A 15,389-nucleotide genomic window follows, 5' to 3' on the forward strand; every position below is an offset into this window, starting at 1 on the left:
TGCTTTTTTCTAGAGCCACCAGTAGCTGTATAATAGTGCTTCTGAATTGGCTTTCTGACATTGAATTGTAATCCAGATTTTGTAACTCTGTGGGAGAGAGGACTGTTTTTGATTCTTTCTTTTGAGGTGAGGTTTTCCTTCTAGTCATTTTGCTCAGTGCAGAGTGGCCAAAAACAAGTTGTGTTGGGAAAAGGAGAAAGAGAGAAGGAAAGAAAAGAGAAAAAGAAAAAAGAGAAATAAAAAAAAAGGGGGGAAAGAGAAGAAAAAGAGAAAGAGAAAGAAAGGAGAAAAAAGAAAAAAAAGGGTGGGGTGGGGTGGGGGAAGCAATCAGAAATCAAGAAGAAAGAAAGAAAAAAAAAGCACAAAACAAAACAAAACAAAAACAAGCAAACAAACAAAAAAACCACAGGGGAGTATCTTCTGATTCTGTATACTTTAAGTCCCTTGACTTCCCCTGGAACTGGTCCGTCTCTCTGGTCTTCTGGGGGAGGGGCCTGCTGTGCTGATTCTCAGGTGTTAGCACTTGGAGGGGGCTGCTGTGCCCCCGCCTGGTGCAGGGCTCAGTGGGGGTTGTTCACCCCGTGAGGCCCCGGGATGAAGCCACAGTGGCGGGGGCAGCTCTGGGACCCTGGAGTCAGCTCCCGCAGTAGCTCCGGGGCTCTCCGTCTGCAGGGCCTGGGGGCTCCTGGGCGGGGCCGCTGATTTGCTCAGCTCAAGGCAGGAGCGTCCTTGCTGTCCTTGGGCCCTCCCGGCCTCTGCCTGTCCCGGGGGGAGGCCGGATCCTGGGCTGTGTCCCGGCGCCCTGTGCTCTGGGGCCTGCGCTGTTGGATTCGCGCTCCCGCCCCGCAGCCCCCTCCGCGGAGCCGCCGCCCGAGCCCCTCCGAGCTGTTCCCGGAGCCGCGCAGCCCCCTCCGCGCGGAGCTTCTTCCTCTGCCCGAGCCCCTCCGAGCTGTTCCCGGAGCCGCGCAGCCCCCTCCGCGGAGCCGCCGCCCGAGCCCCTCCGAGCTGCTCCGGGTCCCGCCGAGCGCTGCAGCCCTTAGGGAGCTCGGCGCATCTCCCCGGGGCGCGGTTCCTCTGTTACTGTCCCAGGGAGCCCGAGGGCATCCCCGCCTTTCTTGGGATCCTGCTCCAATTCCCCGGGAGCCCCTTTCCCCGGGGAAGGTCGGTGCAGCTCCTGCTCCTCCGGGCCGGGGCTCTCCTGTCCTGGGGACACTCGCCCCGGCCTCAGCCCGGCTCCTCGCGGGCCCCTCCCCCTCGGAGGCCTTTTGTTCCTTTATTTCTTTTTCCCCGTCTTCCTACCTGATAGAAGCGCGAACTCTTCTCACTGTAGCGTTCCAGCTGGTCTCTTTAAATCTCAGGCCGAATTCGTAGGTTTTCAGGATGATTGGATGGTTTTCTAGGTAATTTGTTGAGGACAGGTGACCTGGAGACCCTGCTCTGCCGCCATCTTGCCCCTCCCCCGAGTTCTTAGTTTCAAATTCACTATGTGGTAGATAGGAAAGTGATTAACTTTTGTATATTAGTATTCTGCAACTTGTTGTAATTGCTTCTTAGTTTCAGCAGTATTTTTGTCTCTTCTTTAGGATTTTCTACATAGATTATTATGTTATCTATGAACAAAGACATCTTGTTTTCTTCCTTCCCAGTCTGGGTACCTTTTGTGTGTTTTCTTGTTTTATCAGATAAGCTAGGACTTGCCATACAGTTCTGAAAAGTAGTGGTGACAGGACATTTTTGCCTTGTACCTCATCTTAGTGGGAAAGCTTCTAGTTTTTCACCATTATGTACGATGTTAGCTCTAGATTTTTTGTTAGATGTTCTCTATCAAGTTGAGAAGTTGCCCTTGCATTCCTAGTTTACGGGGTTGTGTTTTGTTTTTTACTGTGAATGTTGGATTTTGTGAATGCCTTTTCTGTATCTACTGATATATCCATGTGATTTTTCTTCTTTAGTCTGTTGGTGCAATGGATTTCATGAATTGATTTTCAAATGTTGAATCTGTTTACCTGTGATAAATCCCACTTGGAAGTGGTATATAATTATTTTTATAAAATTGCTGATTTGCTAATATTTTGTTAGGTCTGTGTTTAAGAGAGACATCGGTCTGTTTCCTTGTAATGTTTTTTCTGGTTTTGGTGATAGTATAATCCTGGCCTCATAGAATGAGTTAGGAAGTATTCCCTCAGATTCTGTCTTCTGGGAGAGATTGTAGAGAATTGGTATAATTTCTTAAATGTTTTATAGAATTCACCAGTAAAACTTTCTGGGCTGTATTTTTTAAAATCACGTAAGAAATTAAAAAATGGTATTACAAATAAAAAATATAATAAGGCTTTTTGCATTTCCTCACTTAGGTGACCTTTACAAGAGGTCTTTACTTCATACAGTTGTGTGGTACTCTCTAATATCATTTTAATTTCAACCTGAAGGATTCGCTTTACCATTTCTTGTAGGGCAGGCCTAATAGGGCAGGTAATGAACTCGTCAGCTTTTATTTGTGATGTCTTAATTTGTTCCTCATTTTTCAAGGACAGTTTGCCAGACATAGGGTTCTTGGTTGACAGTTTAATTCTTTCGGTGCTCTAAGTCATCCCATTGTCTTTTGGCCTCCATGGTTTTTCTTTCTTTCTTTTTTTTTTTTTTAAGATTTATTTATTTATTTATTCAGAGAGAACGAAAGAGAGGCAGAGACACAGGCAGAGAGAGAAGCAGGCTCCGTGCAGCGAGCCCTACGTGGGACTCGATCCTGTGGCTCCAGGATCACACCCTGGGCTGCAGGCGGCGCTAAACCGCTGCGCCACTGGGGCTGCCCCTCCATGGTTTTTCTACTTAGAAATCAGTTGAAAATCTTACTGAGAGTATCTCTTGTATATGGTGAGTCACTTCTGTCTTGCTCCTTTCAAGGTTCTGTCTTTATCTTTTAATCATTTGATGATAATGTGGCTCAGTGAGGTCTGTGTTTATCCTCCTTAGTTTCTTAGATTTGTCTCTTCATGTGTTACATTAAATTTGGGAAGTTTTGGGACATTATTTCTTCAAATAGTCTCTGTCCTTTTTTTTTTTCTTCCTCCTCCTCCTGGTATTACCTTGCTACATATGTTGGTTCAAATGATGGTATTTCATAGGTCCCTTAGTTTCTTTTCACTTTTTTTTTCTCTTTGCTTGCACTGGATAATTTAAATTATCTTCAGGTTTCCTGATCCTTTCTTCTGTTTTCTCAAATCTGCTATTGAACTCTTGTAGTGAATTTTAAAATTTCAATTATGGCAGTTTTCAGCCCCAGAATTTGTTCGGTTCCTTTTTATGATTTCTTTCTCTTTATTGATATTCTCATTTTGTTCATACATTGTTTTCCTGATTTTTAAAAATCTTTGTTCATGTTTTTCTTTTACTTCTTTGACTATATTTAAGACAGTTTTTTATTTTATTTTATTTTATTTTATTTTATTTTATTTTATTATTTTATTTTATTTATTTTAAGATTTTATTTATTCATGAGAGACACAGAAAGAGAGACAGAGACAGACGACACAGACAGGGAGAAGCAGGTTCCATGCAGGAACCCTGATGTGGGACTCGATCCTGGGACTCCAGGATCACACCCTGAGCCAAAGGCAGATGCTCAACCGCTGAGCCACCCAGGCATCCCAAGACAGTTATTTTAAAGTCTTTGCCTGGGGGTACCTGGGTGATTTAGCTGGTTAAACGTCTGCCTTCAGCTCAAGTCATGATCCCAGGATCCTGAGATCGAGCCCCAAGTTGGGCTCCCTTTTGTGCTCGCTCTCTTGCACTCTCTCTCAAATAAATAAAATCTTAAAAAAAAAAAAAAAGTCTTTGTCTAATAAGTTTGTTGTGTGTGCTTCCTCAGGGACATTGCTTGTTTGAGTAGCTATTTTCCAGTTTCTTTGTTAAGCCTTGTTATTTTTTGTTGAAAACTAGATGTTTGAATATTATAATGTGGTAACTCGAAATCATATTCTTTTCCTTTTGTGGGTTTTGTTGCTGTTGATCATTGAATGCTGTAATAGTCCATTTGTCTAGTGACTTTTCCCAATTATTTTTTTAGACTACATTCCTTGCAGTATGTGGTCTTAGCTTGTATCCAGCTAGTGTTTTGGCAGAGAAATCCTTGAATACCAGCTGCTAAAACAGACAAACAAGAAAACACCTCTTCTAGTCTTTGAGAATTGGCTCTGTGCTGGAGCTCTCCTTCAGCACTTAGCCAGATTTAAACTGAACTTAGAGATCAGTCCAAGGTTAACTCTTAAGGTCTTCTTAGGTTATTTGTTTTGTAATGTGTTTTCATTTTCATTCATCTCAAAATATTTTCTAATTTCCTTTTCTCAGGTCTTTTCTGAGCATGCATCTGGTTCTAGGCATGTCTATGTCTTTCTGAAATCCCCTGTATACACAGGTGTTCTTGAGTGCCCTCATTTCCCAACGAAACTCAGTTTTTACCTCCTAGGCCTTAGGTGATCTGAAGCGTAATCTTTTCCCCAGACATCTGTAGGTTTTGTTTTTGAGCAGTGTCTGCCACTTTTCTGGCCTGAGTGAGTTCCAAGCTAGGTGAAACAGATGCAGGTGAGTCTTTCAGACAAGTTAGAACAGACCTATGTGATAATTTGTGACTAAGATCTTCTTTGTTCTCTCTAGAACTAGAGAGAGTGTGGGGCAAGTGTAATTAAGAACACCAACAAGTCTTTCCTACTATTTTTAAGTTGCCTTTTTCTTTTCTTTCTTTTTTTTTTTTTTAAGATTTTATTTATTTATTTATTTGACAGAGAGTGAGAGAGAGAGAGATAGTGCACAAGCGGGGGGAGCAGCAGAGGGAAAGTTTAGAACCCCACTGAGCAGGGAGCACAATGTGGGGCTTGATCCCAGGACCCCAGGATCATGACCTGAGCCAAAGGCAGACGCTTAATTGACTGAGCCACCCAGGCACCCCTCTTCTTTCTTTTTTTAAGTAGGCTATCTACGCCCATTGTGGGGCTTGAACTCATGCTCTGGAGATCAAGAGTCAGATGCTTTACTGCCTGAGCCCCCCCAGGCACCCATTAAGTTGCCTTTTCTTTGATTTTGCTTTCTTTTGATTGTTGTAAACGTTCACTTATTCCAGAGTTTCTGCTTGTTTTGTGATGTTTCTTTTGGAGGATAGGAGCTTGGGGCTGCCCACCCCACCATTTTGTTGTTTAGAAAACGTGTATAAAGTCAGGAATTCACACCTATTGAAAATGCATTTTGTTCCTCCAATAAGTTCTTAACTGCTCATATATCCCTTTAGTTTCTCCTTTGAGCTGTGTCAGTCCCTGGCATGGATTTCACATGATTTCTTGTGTCTGCTTTAAGATCTTTCTCATCCCATGACTACCTCTGCAGGTACTATGTTCTACAGCACAGGTTGACTTTTATAAGCTCACTTTTTTTTTTTTTAAATTTTTTTTTTTTTTTTTAATTTTTTAAATTTATTTATGATAGTCACAGAGAGAGAAAGAGTGAGAGGCAGAGACATAGGCAGAGGGAGAAGCAGGCTCCATGCACTGGGAGCCTGATGTGGGATTCGATCCCGGGTCTCCAGGATCGCGCCCTGGGCCAAAGGCAGGCGCCAAACCACTGCACCACCCAGGGATCCCTATAAGCTCACTTTTTAAGAAACTGCTTGTCTTATCCTGGAAATTTTCTCTATAGATATCTAGGATGTCTATCCCAGGGGCCCTCCTCAGCTCTGGCTGGAGTCTCAACACTTGATTCCATTGTGGTTCCTTGACTTCTCTTTTTCTTGGCTTAAAAATTCTTTGCGATGTTTATGGAGTGGTAAGATGTGGAAGTTCAGCAGGTTACTGCTTTTTTGAAGAAAGTTTCATTTTATTGACTTATTCATTCCCTAACCATTACTAAAGGCAGCTTCAGAGGCTCAGATAAGGAGCTTCCGTGTTCTGGTTCTCATTTTTTCTTGTAGGAATTAGCCATGGTTCCTTGGTCACTCTCTGGGTGCCAGGTTCTCTGTATAGCCCTGGGACTAGGCCTAAGATGTGAAGACCAGGCCTCTGGACCTGGAGCCCATTGCGTGGCAGCTCAGGACTGTAGGTTTTCCACGTCTGTGTTCATTTCCCCAGTGATTGCATCTTGTTTTGCTTGTCAGTGCTCATCTTTCTTTTCAGTATGATTTTGAGTGTAGCCTCTGGGTACTTTTTGCAGTTTCTTAATTTAGAATTTTTTTTTTTCTGGGACTTTCACTCAGATTCTTTATTTCAGGTCATTAACATAGATTTTGAGTAGAGTGGAGGGAAGGGAGATTTAAAACATTGTTCTTATATTGAGCTATAATTTACACATAGTAAAATGTACAGTTTTCAAATGCTCATTTTGATAGGTTTTGACAATTTGACAATTTTATATAACCTTGTTATCATTGTCCAGAACAAAATATAGAACATTTCTGTCATTTCAGAAAATGCATTTACCAAGAGGGAAATTTTGCCAATTTTTTCTTTTCTGAGTTGTTTCTTTTTCGATGACTTCTTCCTTCCTTTTTTTTTTTTTTTTAATTTAAATTCAATTTGCCAACATTGATGATCTCTAGCATTCTTTTTTTTTTTATTTTTTTTTATTTATTTTTTATTTTTTATTTTTTTTATTTTTTTATTTTTTATTTTTTTTAGATCTCTAGCATTCTTTATACATTTTGGCTGTGAGTCCTTTGTCAGATATGTGTATTCTTTTCCTGATTAGTGACTTGCTTATTCGGTAAATTAATGGTGTCTTTTGACTCACATTATTTTAAACATTTAATGAAGCACCATTTATCAGTGTTTATTTATGATTAATGCTTTTGTGTCCTTTTCAACAAATCTTGCCTACTACAGGTTGCAAAGATAGTTCAATATTATTTCTTAGTTTTATAGTTCTGGGTTTTATATGAAGGTCTGTGATCTATTTTGAATTGACTTTTGTGTATAGTTTAGAGTGAAACAGTCAAGTTTCATGATTGTGTGTGTGTTTTAATACGGGTAGTTAATTGTCTCATCACCATTTTTTTTTAAAGATTTTATTTATTTATGATAGAGAGAGAGAGAGGCAAGCTTCATGCCAGGAGCCCGACGTGGGACTCCATCCCAGGGCTCCAGGATCGCACCCTGGGCCAAAGACAGGCGCTCAACAGCTGAGCCACCCAGGGATCCCCTCATCATCATTTGTTAAGAAGACTTCCTTTCCACACTGAATTGTTTTGATCTAAAATCAGTTGTGTGGTTCTGTTTCTTCACAATCTATCCTGTTTCATCATCATTTTATCTACCTTTATGCCTGTGCCATATTGCCTTGATTATTGTAGCCTTATAGTTCTCAGTAGTTCTCAGCTTGGCACTTTCAGGATCCTGGAGACATTTGACAACATTGGAAACATTTTTGGTTGTCACAGGTGTGGATTCTGGGGGGAGAGGGTGGAGGCCATAGATGATGTTTAGCATCTTACACACACAAGACAAACCCCTACAATGAAGAATTATCCAGTCCAAAATGTTGATAGTGCTGAGGTTGAGAAACCATGTCTAATAAGTAAGTTTTGAAAAGTCAAAGTGTAAGTCTTCCAATTAAAAAAAAAAAACACACAAAACTATTTTAACTGTTCTGTCTCCTTTGTATTACCATATAAATTTTAGAATATGCTTATCAATTTCTGTAAGAGAATATCTATGATATTGGTAGTAAAATTTTGCTTGAAAATATAGGTCTGTTTAGTATGCTAGCTTAGTAGACTTTAAATCTAAGATAATTAAATAATATATATAGTTAAAATTGAATAAAACTAGAAACTTAGTTTCTCAGTTGTACTGGCTGTATTACAAGTGTTTAACAGCGGTAGTGGCTATCATGTCAAATAGTGTAGTTGGAGAACATTCATAGAAAGTTCTTTTGGCCAGCAGTGGTGTAGATCACTTTGGGAATTTATCCATTCTTCTGATCCATGAGTGTATAAGGTTTTTTATTTTTTTAATAGATTCTCTATCAGATTATGAAAATCCCACTGTACTAGTTTGCTGCTAGTTTTTTTTTTTTTTTAAAGATTTATTTATTTTAGAGAGAGAGAGAGAGAGTGTGTGAGTTGAAGGAGGAACAGAGGGGGAAGGAGAGAGAATCTCAAGCAGACTCCACTCTCAGTATGGAGCCAACAAGGGGCTTGATCTTATAACCCGGAGATCATGACTTCAGCTGAAACCAAGAGTTGGATGCTTAACTGACTGAGCCACCTAGGTATCCCACTACAATTTTTGAGTTATGGTTGAATATTGAATGTTAGATTTCTCTGTTGAGAAGACTACATGGTTTTTCTCTTCTATTTAGTATAGTTTTTGTTGGTTTTCATAAGTTAGATCAACCTTGACTTCTTGAGATAAACCCCATTTATTTGGTCAGAAGGCATTCATGTTTTTATACATGGCTGGATTTGACATGGTAATATCTTTGGAATTTTTGCATCTATGTTCATGAGGGATTTTGGTCGGTATTCTTCTCTTAAGATGATTTTATCTTATTTTGGTATGAGGGTAATGTGGCTTCATACAGTGTGTTGGGAGCTATTCTAGGAGAGAAGATACACTAGTAATTGAGCTCTTACTCTTGTGCCACTTTAGAGATGCCATCTCCTTTAATCCTTACAACTATGGTAGAGGGTAGTAATATCCCAACTTTGCAGGTGAGGAACATTAGGCTCAGAAAGGTAAAGTTATTTCCCAAGGGCATGTAAGTATAACTGCTGAAGCCAGAATCTGATTCAAAGCTACAGAGAGTCTCTAAGAGCAGCCCTTTAATGATACCTCCTACTACTGGTTCCATGAGGGCAAGTTGGGTTGTTCCCCTGGTGGCAGCAGTCCTTCAGTTTATGAGGCAGAGTCTTGCTGCCTGTAATAGGCTGTGCTCCCAGCAAAGAGCTGAGACCACTCCTGGACCCTCTTTGGCCCATGCCAGGTGGGTTCTCCTGTTTTTCCTGGAGGGTAACAGTTCCCCTTTACATTCCCGGATGAGAAGACTTTGATGCCTCCATAAAAATCAGCCCTGGATGGTTGCTGACGGCACATTCCATGTGGGTGGAACTAAAAATTGCCCTGAAGCTCTCAGCATGGACAATCTCTCTCATTCTAGGATGTTTGGATATTAATTCCTCTGTGAAAGGGGCTCGTTTTGTCCGATTCTGTGATGCGTTCAATATTCCACTCATCACTTTTGTTGATGTCCCTGGCTTCCTGCCTGGTAAGTCATTGACAGAAGTGGGGGCTAAGGGAGATGGTTTTGCCCAGTGAGACACCCACTTTATTTGGAAGTTTTCTTGCAAAATTCTCTAAGGATTTGTGACATCTGTATTCTAGGTGTATTTGGAAGATGGGCCTCTTGGGTTGAGGGTGGCTCTCTCCTGGCCCTCTGGGGAGCAGGGGAAGACCTCATAGCTGAGAGTGGCAGTCAAACTTTGTGAGGACTTTTGTATCTAGTAACTCTTCCTCATAACCTAGGCACAGCACAGGAATATGGGGGCATCATCCGACATGGCGCCAAGCTTCTCTACGCATTTGCTGAAGCAACTGTGCCCAAAGTCACAGTCATCACCAGGAAGGTGAGGAACTTGTATCAGAGGCTGTGAGCCCACTCCTAGCAGCATAGCCGTGTTTGGAGGTCTGGTCAAGAGTTTCAGGAGGGCTAGGAAGAGGAGTACACCTTGCTAGCCCTTAAAAAGATCTTTCGAGGGTAGCATTTACAGCCCTATAGACACACCCTGCAGATACACTGGGTCATTTCTGGGAACTGAAAGCATCAGTGGGGAAAAAGCCAGGAAAAACCGTTCACGTTAACTGTGAAAGGCCTCTGGGTTGTGTCTAGGTATTCTCTGAGGCCAGGAAGCCTGAGCAGAGACATTGGGCCTTCAGTTTCTTTTTTGTCCTCATTTCGCTTGGCTTCCTAGGATGTTTCAGGGACAGATCTGTTTGATTCAGGCTCTAACATTCAGTATTTGGGTCTGTTCTAGGCCTATGGTGGTGCTTATGATGTCATGAGCTCCAAGCACCTTTGTGGTGACATCAACTATGCCTGGCCTACAGCAGAAATCGCAGTCATGGGAGCAAAGGTGAGGCCCTCTAGCTTTCCTTTTGCTTGGGTCCAGGTACCAGACTCTCCCAGCAGGAGCTCATAGGTGGCAAATGTTGGAGAGAGGCCAGGATTCCAGAGAGTTGGGGCCTTGACTTTGGAAAGTCTCCCACCGTGAGCCTCAGGGACAGCTCTGGCTCCTGTCCTGCACTGTCACTTCAGACACATGCTGGTATCTTCATGATAAGTGTGGGAGGGCCCCTGAAGGGGATTTGATGTTATCAGCAAAGGGGAAAGGGTTAAGTCAGCTGAACTAGCCTTTGGGAGGATTGGACATTCCCTGTAACTCCATCTCATCTCCAATGGAGGGCCCTAGAGCCATTCCTTTTAGCCTATAAAATTTGAACTGTAGTTCTGACCCTGGTGACTTTGGGCACCAGGGTATAGCAGTCCACTCCTTATCCATAGGGGATGTGCTCCAGCACTCTCAGTGGAGGCCTGAAACCAGAATACCCAACCTTATGTGTGCTGTCTTTTCATATGCATACATACTTACAATAAAGTTTAATTTATAAATGAGGCACAGAAAAAGATTAATAGAATGATGATAATATGCTGTAATAAAAGTTGTGTGAATGTGCTCTTTCTCTGATAATATCTTATTGTACTCACCCTTCTTGTGATGTGAGATGATAAGATGAAGTGAGGTGAAGAGCACAGGCATTGATGTCAGATGGAGGTTCACCCATCTGCTTCTGGAGTGTGATAACTGAAGCTGCAAATGAGCAGGGACTATTGTACTTCCTGTTTCTTAGCCTGATCCCCACTCCTTTCCTGCTTTGAAACAGCTATTGGGATTGCACCAGGTAACTCCCTTGACTCTTCCCATAGCTGACTTTTAGGGCTTCTGAGGTTAGGACTCATATTTTAGTTTCCAGTGTTTCTACATTTGCAGTTCAGTCTGCCTGCCTGTGGCCACTGAATTGTGTGCTCAGGATAAGAAAAAAAGAAAACAGCATTTTGCTTCCCTTGATGCAGGGAACCACAGATTTAACAGTGGAAAAAGAGGCCAAACATCTTGGTCTCGAAGAAGGATAGATGCAAGTGGAAGGAGTAGGATGGAATGTGGGGACACAAGCTGCTTACTGGCTTTGCCTGAGCTGCCTGTCATTGGGCTCACAGCTGAACATCCCATCACATCCCGTGGCTTCATGATGGTTGACCCCAGCAGTGCTTACCTCTGTGCCCTGGCACCTGGAGCTGGCACTTCTCCCCAGGGCACTTTGATTCACCACAGAGTTCACAACCACACACTGTGGTAGTGAGTTGCAGGAGGTCTACCCGGTTGGGATTGTCAGTTGAGTTTGACATTAACCTCTCTCGTGACAGGGTGCTGTGGAGATCATCTTCAAAGGGCACGAGGACGTGGCAGCTGCTCAGGCAGAGTACATTGAGAAGTTTGCCAACCCCTTTCCTGCTGCAGTGAGAGGTAGGAACTGGGGGTGGGGGGTGGGGGCAGCAGGGTCATTCACTGGGTCACTTGCTCATTCTTGTATTCCGCAAAGTCTCCTATAACTGCCCTTTGCCCTGACAGTCGAATCCACAGACAAGTGAGGTGTGGGAATGTCCTGGGTGGTCATCACTTAGGGACCGTATGTGCACTGCTCTGGTGACCAAGATAAAAACAGCATCACTGAAATGGTTGAATTTCTTAGTGTTGTTCCAGGCACCTAAATATCGTGTAAAAACCCAGCCACTTTTTGTTTGTTTTGCTCATGTTTCTGAGGGTCATCACTGTGGACTGGGCTCAGTTAGGTGGTTCTGCTGGTCTTGCTGGGACCAATCATGCAAAGACAGTCAGTTGGTAGTTTGGGGCTGGATAGTCCAAGATGGCTTCGCTTATGTGGCTGCTGTTGGCTGTCTGCTGGACTTTCTGCACATGGGTCCTTATTCTTAAGGAGGCTACTCCACACTTGGTGGTGTCCTGAGGGCAGCAAGAGGGTGGGGGGGCAGGCTGCAAGGCACCTTGAGACCTAGGTTTGGAAATTGCAGTGTCACTTTTACCACATTCTGTTGGCCAAAGCAAGTCACGAGGCCAAGTGAGGACATTTAATCCTTGATGGGAGGAGAGGTGAAATTACATTGCAGAAGGACTTGTGTTACAGGGATAGGAGGAAGTATAGTGATTTTTGAAAATACAAATGTATTTTTCTAAATTTTTATTTCCTGTTGAAATCTGGTCCCCTCCCTGCCAAGATGAAGTAATTTTCTTGCCAAGTGCTCCTAGGCCAGAAATTGAGGCCCTGCCAGAGGAACAGGGATGCTCCTAGGATGCAGGGGAAGGCTCACTGGGCCCATGCCCCGTAACTTGGGTTCCTGCTCACACTATCGACCCTAGAGATGGTGCCCAGTCTTAGCACAGATTGGGCGCTGGCATTATCTGGGGATGCCGATGATCTACTTCCTTTTCTGTGCTTCACCAGGATTTGTGGATGACATCATCCAGCCTTCCTCTACACGAGCCCGAATCTGCCGTGACTTGGATGTCTTGGCCAGCAAGAAGGTACAGCGCCCTTGGAGGAAACATGCAAATATTCCATTGTAAACAGATTAAAGGAAAATAAACCAAGAGCCAATTACTGCCTGGCCATTCATACCCATTCCTGCCTTTTGCAATCATGATACCTGGAATTCTAAACCAGTAATAACTTGAAATGGCTGTTTATTAAATTCTACAAAGATTTCATGTATGCCTTACTGTAAAATTATTTGCTTTATTAAAAACTTGTTTTAACCAGTATTTTTTGAGCACAAAGTTCATTTTTTATAGTAAAAATCTGAAAAATCAAGAAGATAATACATATAGTAATAGAGTACTGATACTTAAAGCTGACCCTTATTTGACACCTGTGTATTTTTTCCTTTTTCCCCCAATAATTGTTTTCTCTGTAGGTGAGATGATGGGCTTTTAGGGCAAAGTACTTACCATTTAGGCTTCAGTTTCCTTTTTTTTTTTTTTTTTTACGATTTATTTATTCATGAAAGACAGAGAAGCAGAGACACAGGCAGAGGGAGAAGCAGGCTCCATGCAGGGAGCCTGATGTGGGACTCGATCCCGAATCCTGGGATCACTCCCTGAACCAAAGGCAGGTGTTCAACTGCTGAGCCACCCAGGCATCCCAATTCCCTTACTTTTAAATAATATTTAATAATGTGCTCTTAGTTCCTCTAGGAACTGTTGAGGATTAAATGAGACATTTGCAGTTATGTCTGGCAAAGTAGATGCTCAGTAAAGTATAGTACCCTATATTAAGTGCTTTTCAGAAATGTGTTCACATTTTTAAAAACTTATTTTGAAAAATTTCAAACCTATAGAAATGTTGCAAGAGTATGCTATTTGTACACCTTCACTTAGATTTTCCAGTTAATTTTTCTATATTTGGTGCATCTCTTCCATAAATATATAACTATTATTTTTATTGAACAACTTGTGAGTAATTTGTAGAATCATGACCCTTTATCCCCGGCACCACTAAACATCAGTGTGTATTTCCTAGGAAACAAGGGTCATTGTCCTACAGTCTTTTATTACATTGACATTTGGAAGAATGGTTGCCAGTTATCTTGTAGAATTATCTCTCCATTTGGGTTTGTCTGATTGTTTTCAGATGTTCAGATCTAGCTAAGTGTAAGACACAATAATGAGTCATGTATCACATTAGGAAGCATCCTATGCTAGTTTTTCCCATTATAGATGACACTGACTCATCACTTGGTTACGGTGGTGGCTGCAAAGGTTACCATTTTTTCTTTGTGATTTATAACTGATCTGGGGGCATTCTTTAAGGTTGTCAACAAACTTTCACCTAGTACTTTTAGTGTCCATTGATGATTCTTGCCTCAATCAGCTATCCTGTGTGGATTCTAAAGTGTTGCATTTCTAACCCTATCATTATGTCTGCATTTGTTAGTTGTTACTTTCCTGAAAGAACTTTTTTTGTTTTAATTTTTTTAGTATCTGTTTAGATTCATGGATTCATTTTTTTAAGAACAGTTTTTCCTGAAATAGCTTTTCTTACTATGCTGTCACTCTGTCAAATTTTCAGACACACATTATACTAGTTACATTTTTTTTCCTTCCTGCACCATCCCAACTCTACCCCCAAGAGATGAGATTGGGGAGCATATAGTAGTTAAAATCTGGTATATAGTAGGTGTTTCATAAATGTTTATTTTACTGAATGAATACATCAAAGCAAGAAAAAGCAGAGACATGGATTCTTTTAAAATTTACAGTGTTAACTTATACTGACACTTAAAATTTCAATGAGAGCTTCTTTAAAGTTGGCTCTTTGATCCTTTTGATACGTCCCAATAGTTTTTGGCACACTTCCTTATTTTTTTTGACACAGAATAATTTACCAGGCTCATCATCTATTTTCCTTGCCCAGCCTGGTTTCTCCCCAGTCCTGGTTTATTTTAATAGATGTCATTTAGAAGCTAAAATTGGCAGATGTTCACATTTATGCTGGGGTGTCATTGCTTTTTGGTATTTTCAGGAGACTAGGAAATATTTATACAAATTTGTGAACATGTGTATATATTATATATGTTCAAAATGATGAATTCATATTGAAACTTTTAATTCTAATCCAACATACAGGTGGTTCTTTGCTTTCCCCTATTCTATATTTATGGATTTCTTCTCTCACAGTGATAAAACTGGCTCCCATTATCTTCAAAATAATTTACTCATATGCTCAATCCTACACTAAATACAAAAATTTGAGATTTTTTTTTTTTTTTTTTTTTTAAGATTTATTCATGAGAAAGAGAGAGGCAGAGACACAGGCAGAAGGAGAAGCAGGCTCCATGCAGGGAGCCCGATGTGGGACTCCAGGATCACGCCCTGAGCTAAAGGCAGACACTCAACTGCTGAGCCACCCAGGCGTCCCAAGTTTGAGAACTTTTAGAAGTTCAAGACTCCTTTGTAATTATGTTATCAGTTTGAAAGAGAGTCCTTTTTTAATGTTTGTGGGCCACTGTAGATTCCCCCCCATCTTTGTTGACTTAATGCTTTATGCATTCAGCAAAATAAACAGTTATACTAGAGGGCAGTCCGGGTGGCTTAGCGGTTTAGCACCGCCTTCAGTGCCTTCAGGGCAGTCGATGTCTGCATCATCATTATAAGGACGTCTTCGGCTATACTTGTCTCGTTTTTCAATTTGCTTTTCCAAGTCTATGACCATCCTATCAATTTCCAGCCCAGGGCCTGGTCCTGGAGACCCGGGATCGAGTCCCACCCATATCGGGCTCCC

At 41.8% G+C, this 15,389-nt stretch overlaps 1 protein-coding gene across 2 annotated transcripts in view; it reads left to right on the forward strand.

Annotated features, from left to right (window-relative positions):
- The window catches only part of PCCB (propionyl-CoA carboxylase subunit beta), a 103,470-nt gene extending 90,599 nt beyond the window's left edge, over window positions 1-12,871 (forward strand). For both annotated transcript variants that reach the window (XM_041734644.1, XM_041734643.1), the window contains 5 exons: window positions 9,139-9,246; window positions 9,504-9,604; window positions 10,013-10,111; window positions 11,461-11,560; window positions 12,555-12,871. In XM_041734644.1, the coding sequence (XP_041590578.1) occupies window positions 9,139-9,246; window positions 9,504-9,604; window positions 10,013-10,111; window positions 11,461-11,560; window positions 12,555-12,676 (530 nt within the window). In that variant the 3' untranslated portion in view covers window positions 12,677-12,871. The remainder of the gene's footprint in view (window positions 1-9,138; window positions 9,247-9,503; window positions 9,605-10,012; window positions 10,112-11,460; window positions 11,561-12,554) is intronic.
- The last annotated feature ends 2,518 nt before the right edge of the window (window positions 12,872-15,389 follow it).

The sequence above is a fragment of the Vulpes lagopus genome, chromosome 19, assembly GCF_018345385.1.
Source record: "Vulpes lagopus strain Blue_001 chromosome 19, ASM1834538v1, whole genome shotgun sequence".
Classification (NCBI taxonomy): domain Eukaryota; kingdom Metazoa; phylum Chordata; class Mammalia; order Carnivora; family Canidae; genus Vulpes; species Vulpes lagopus.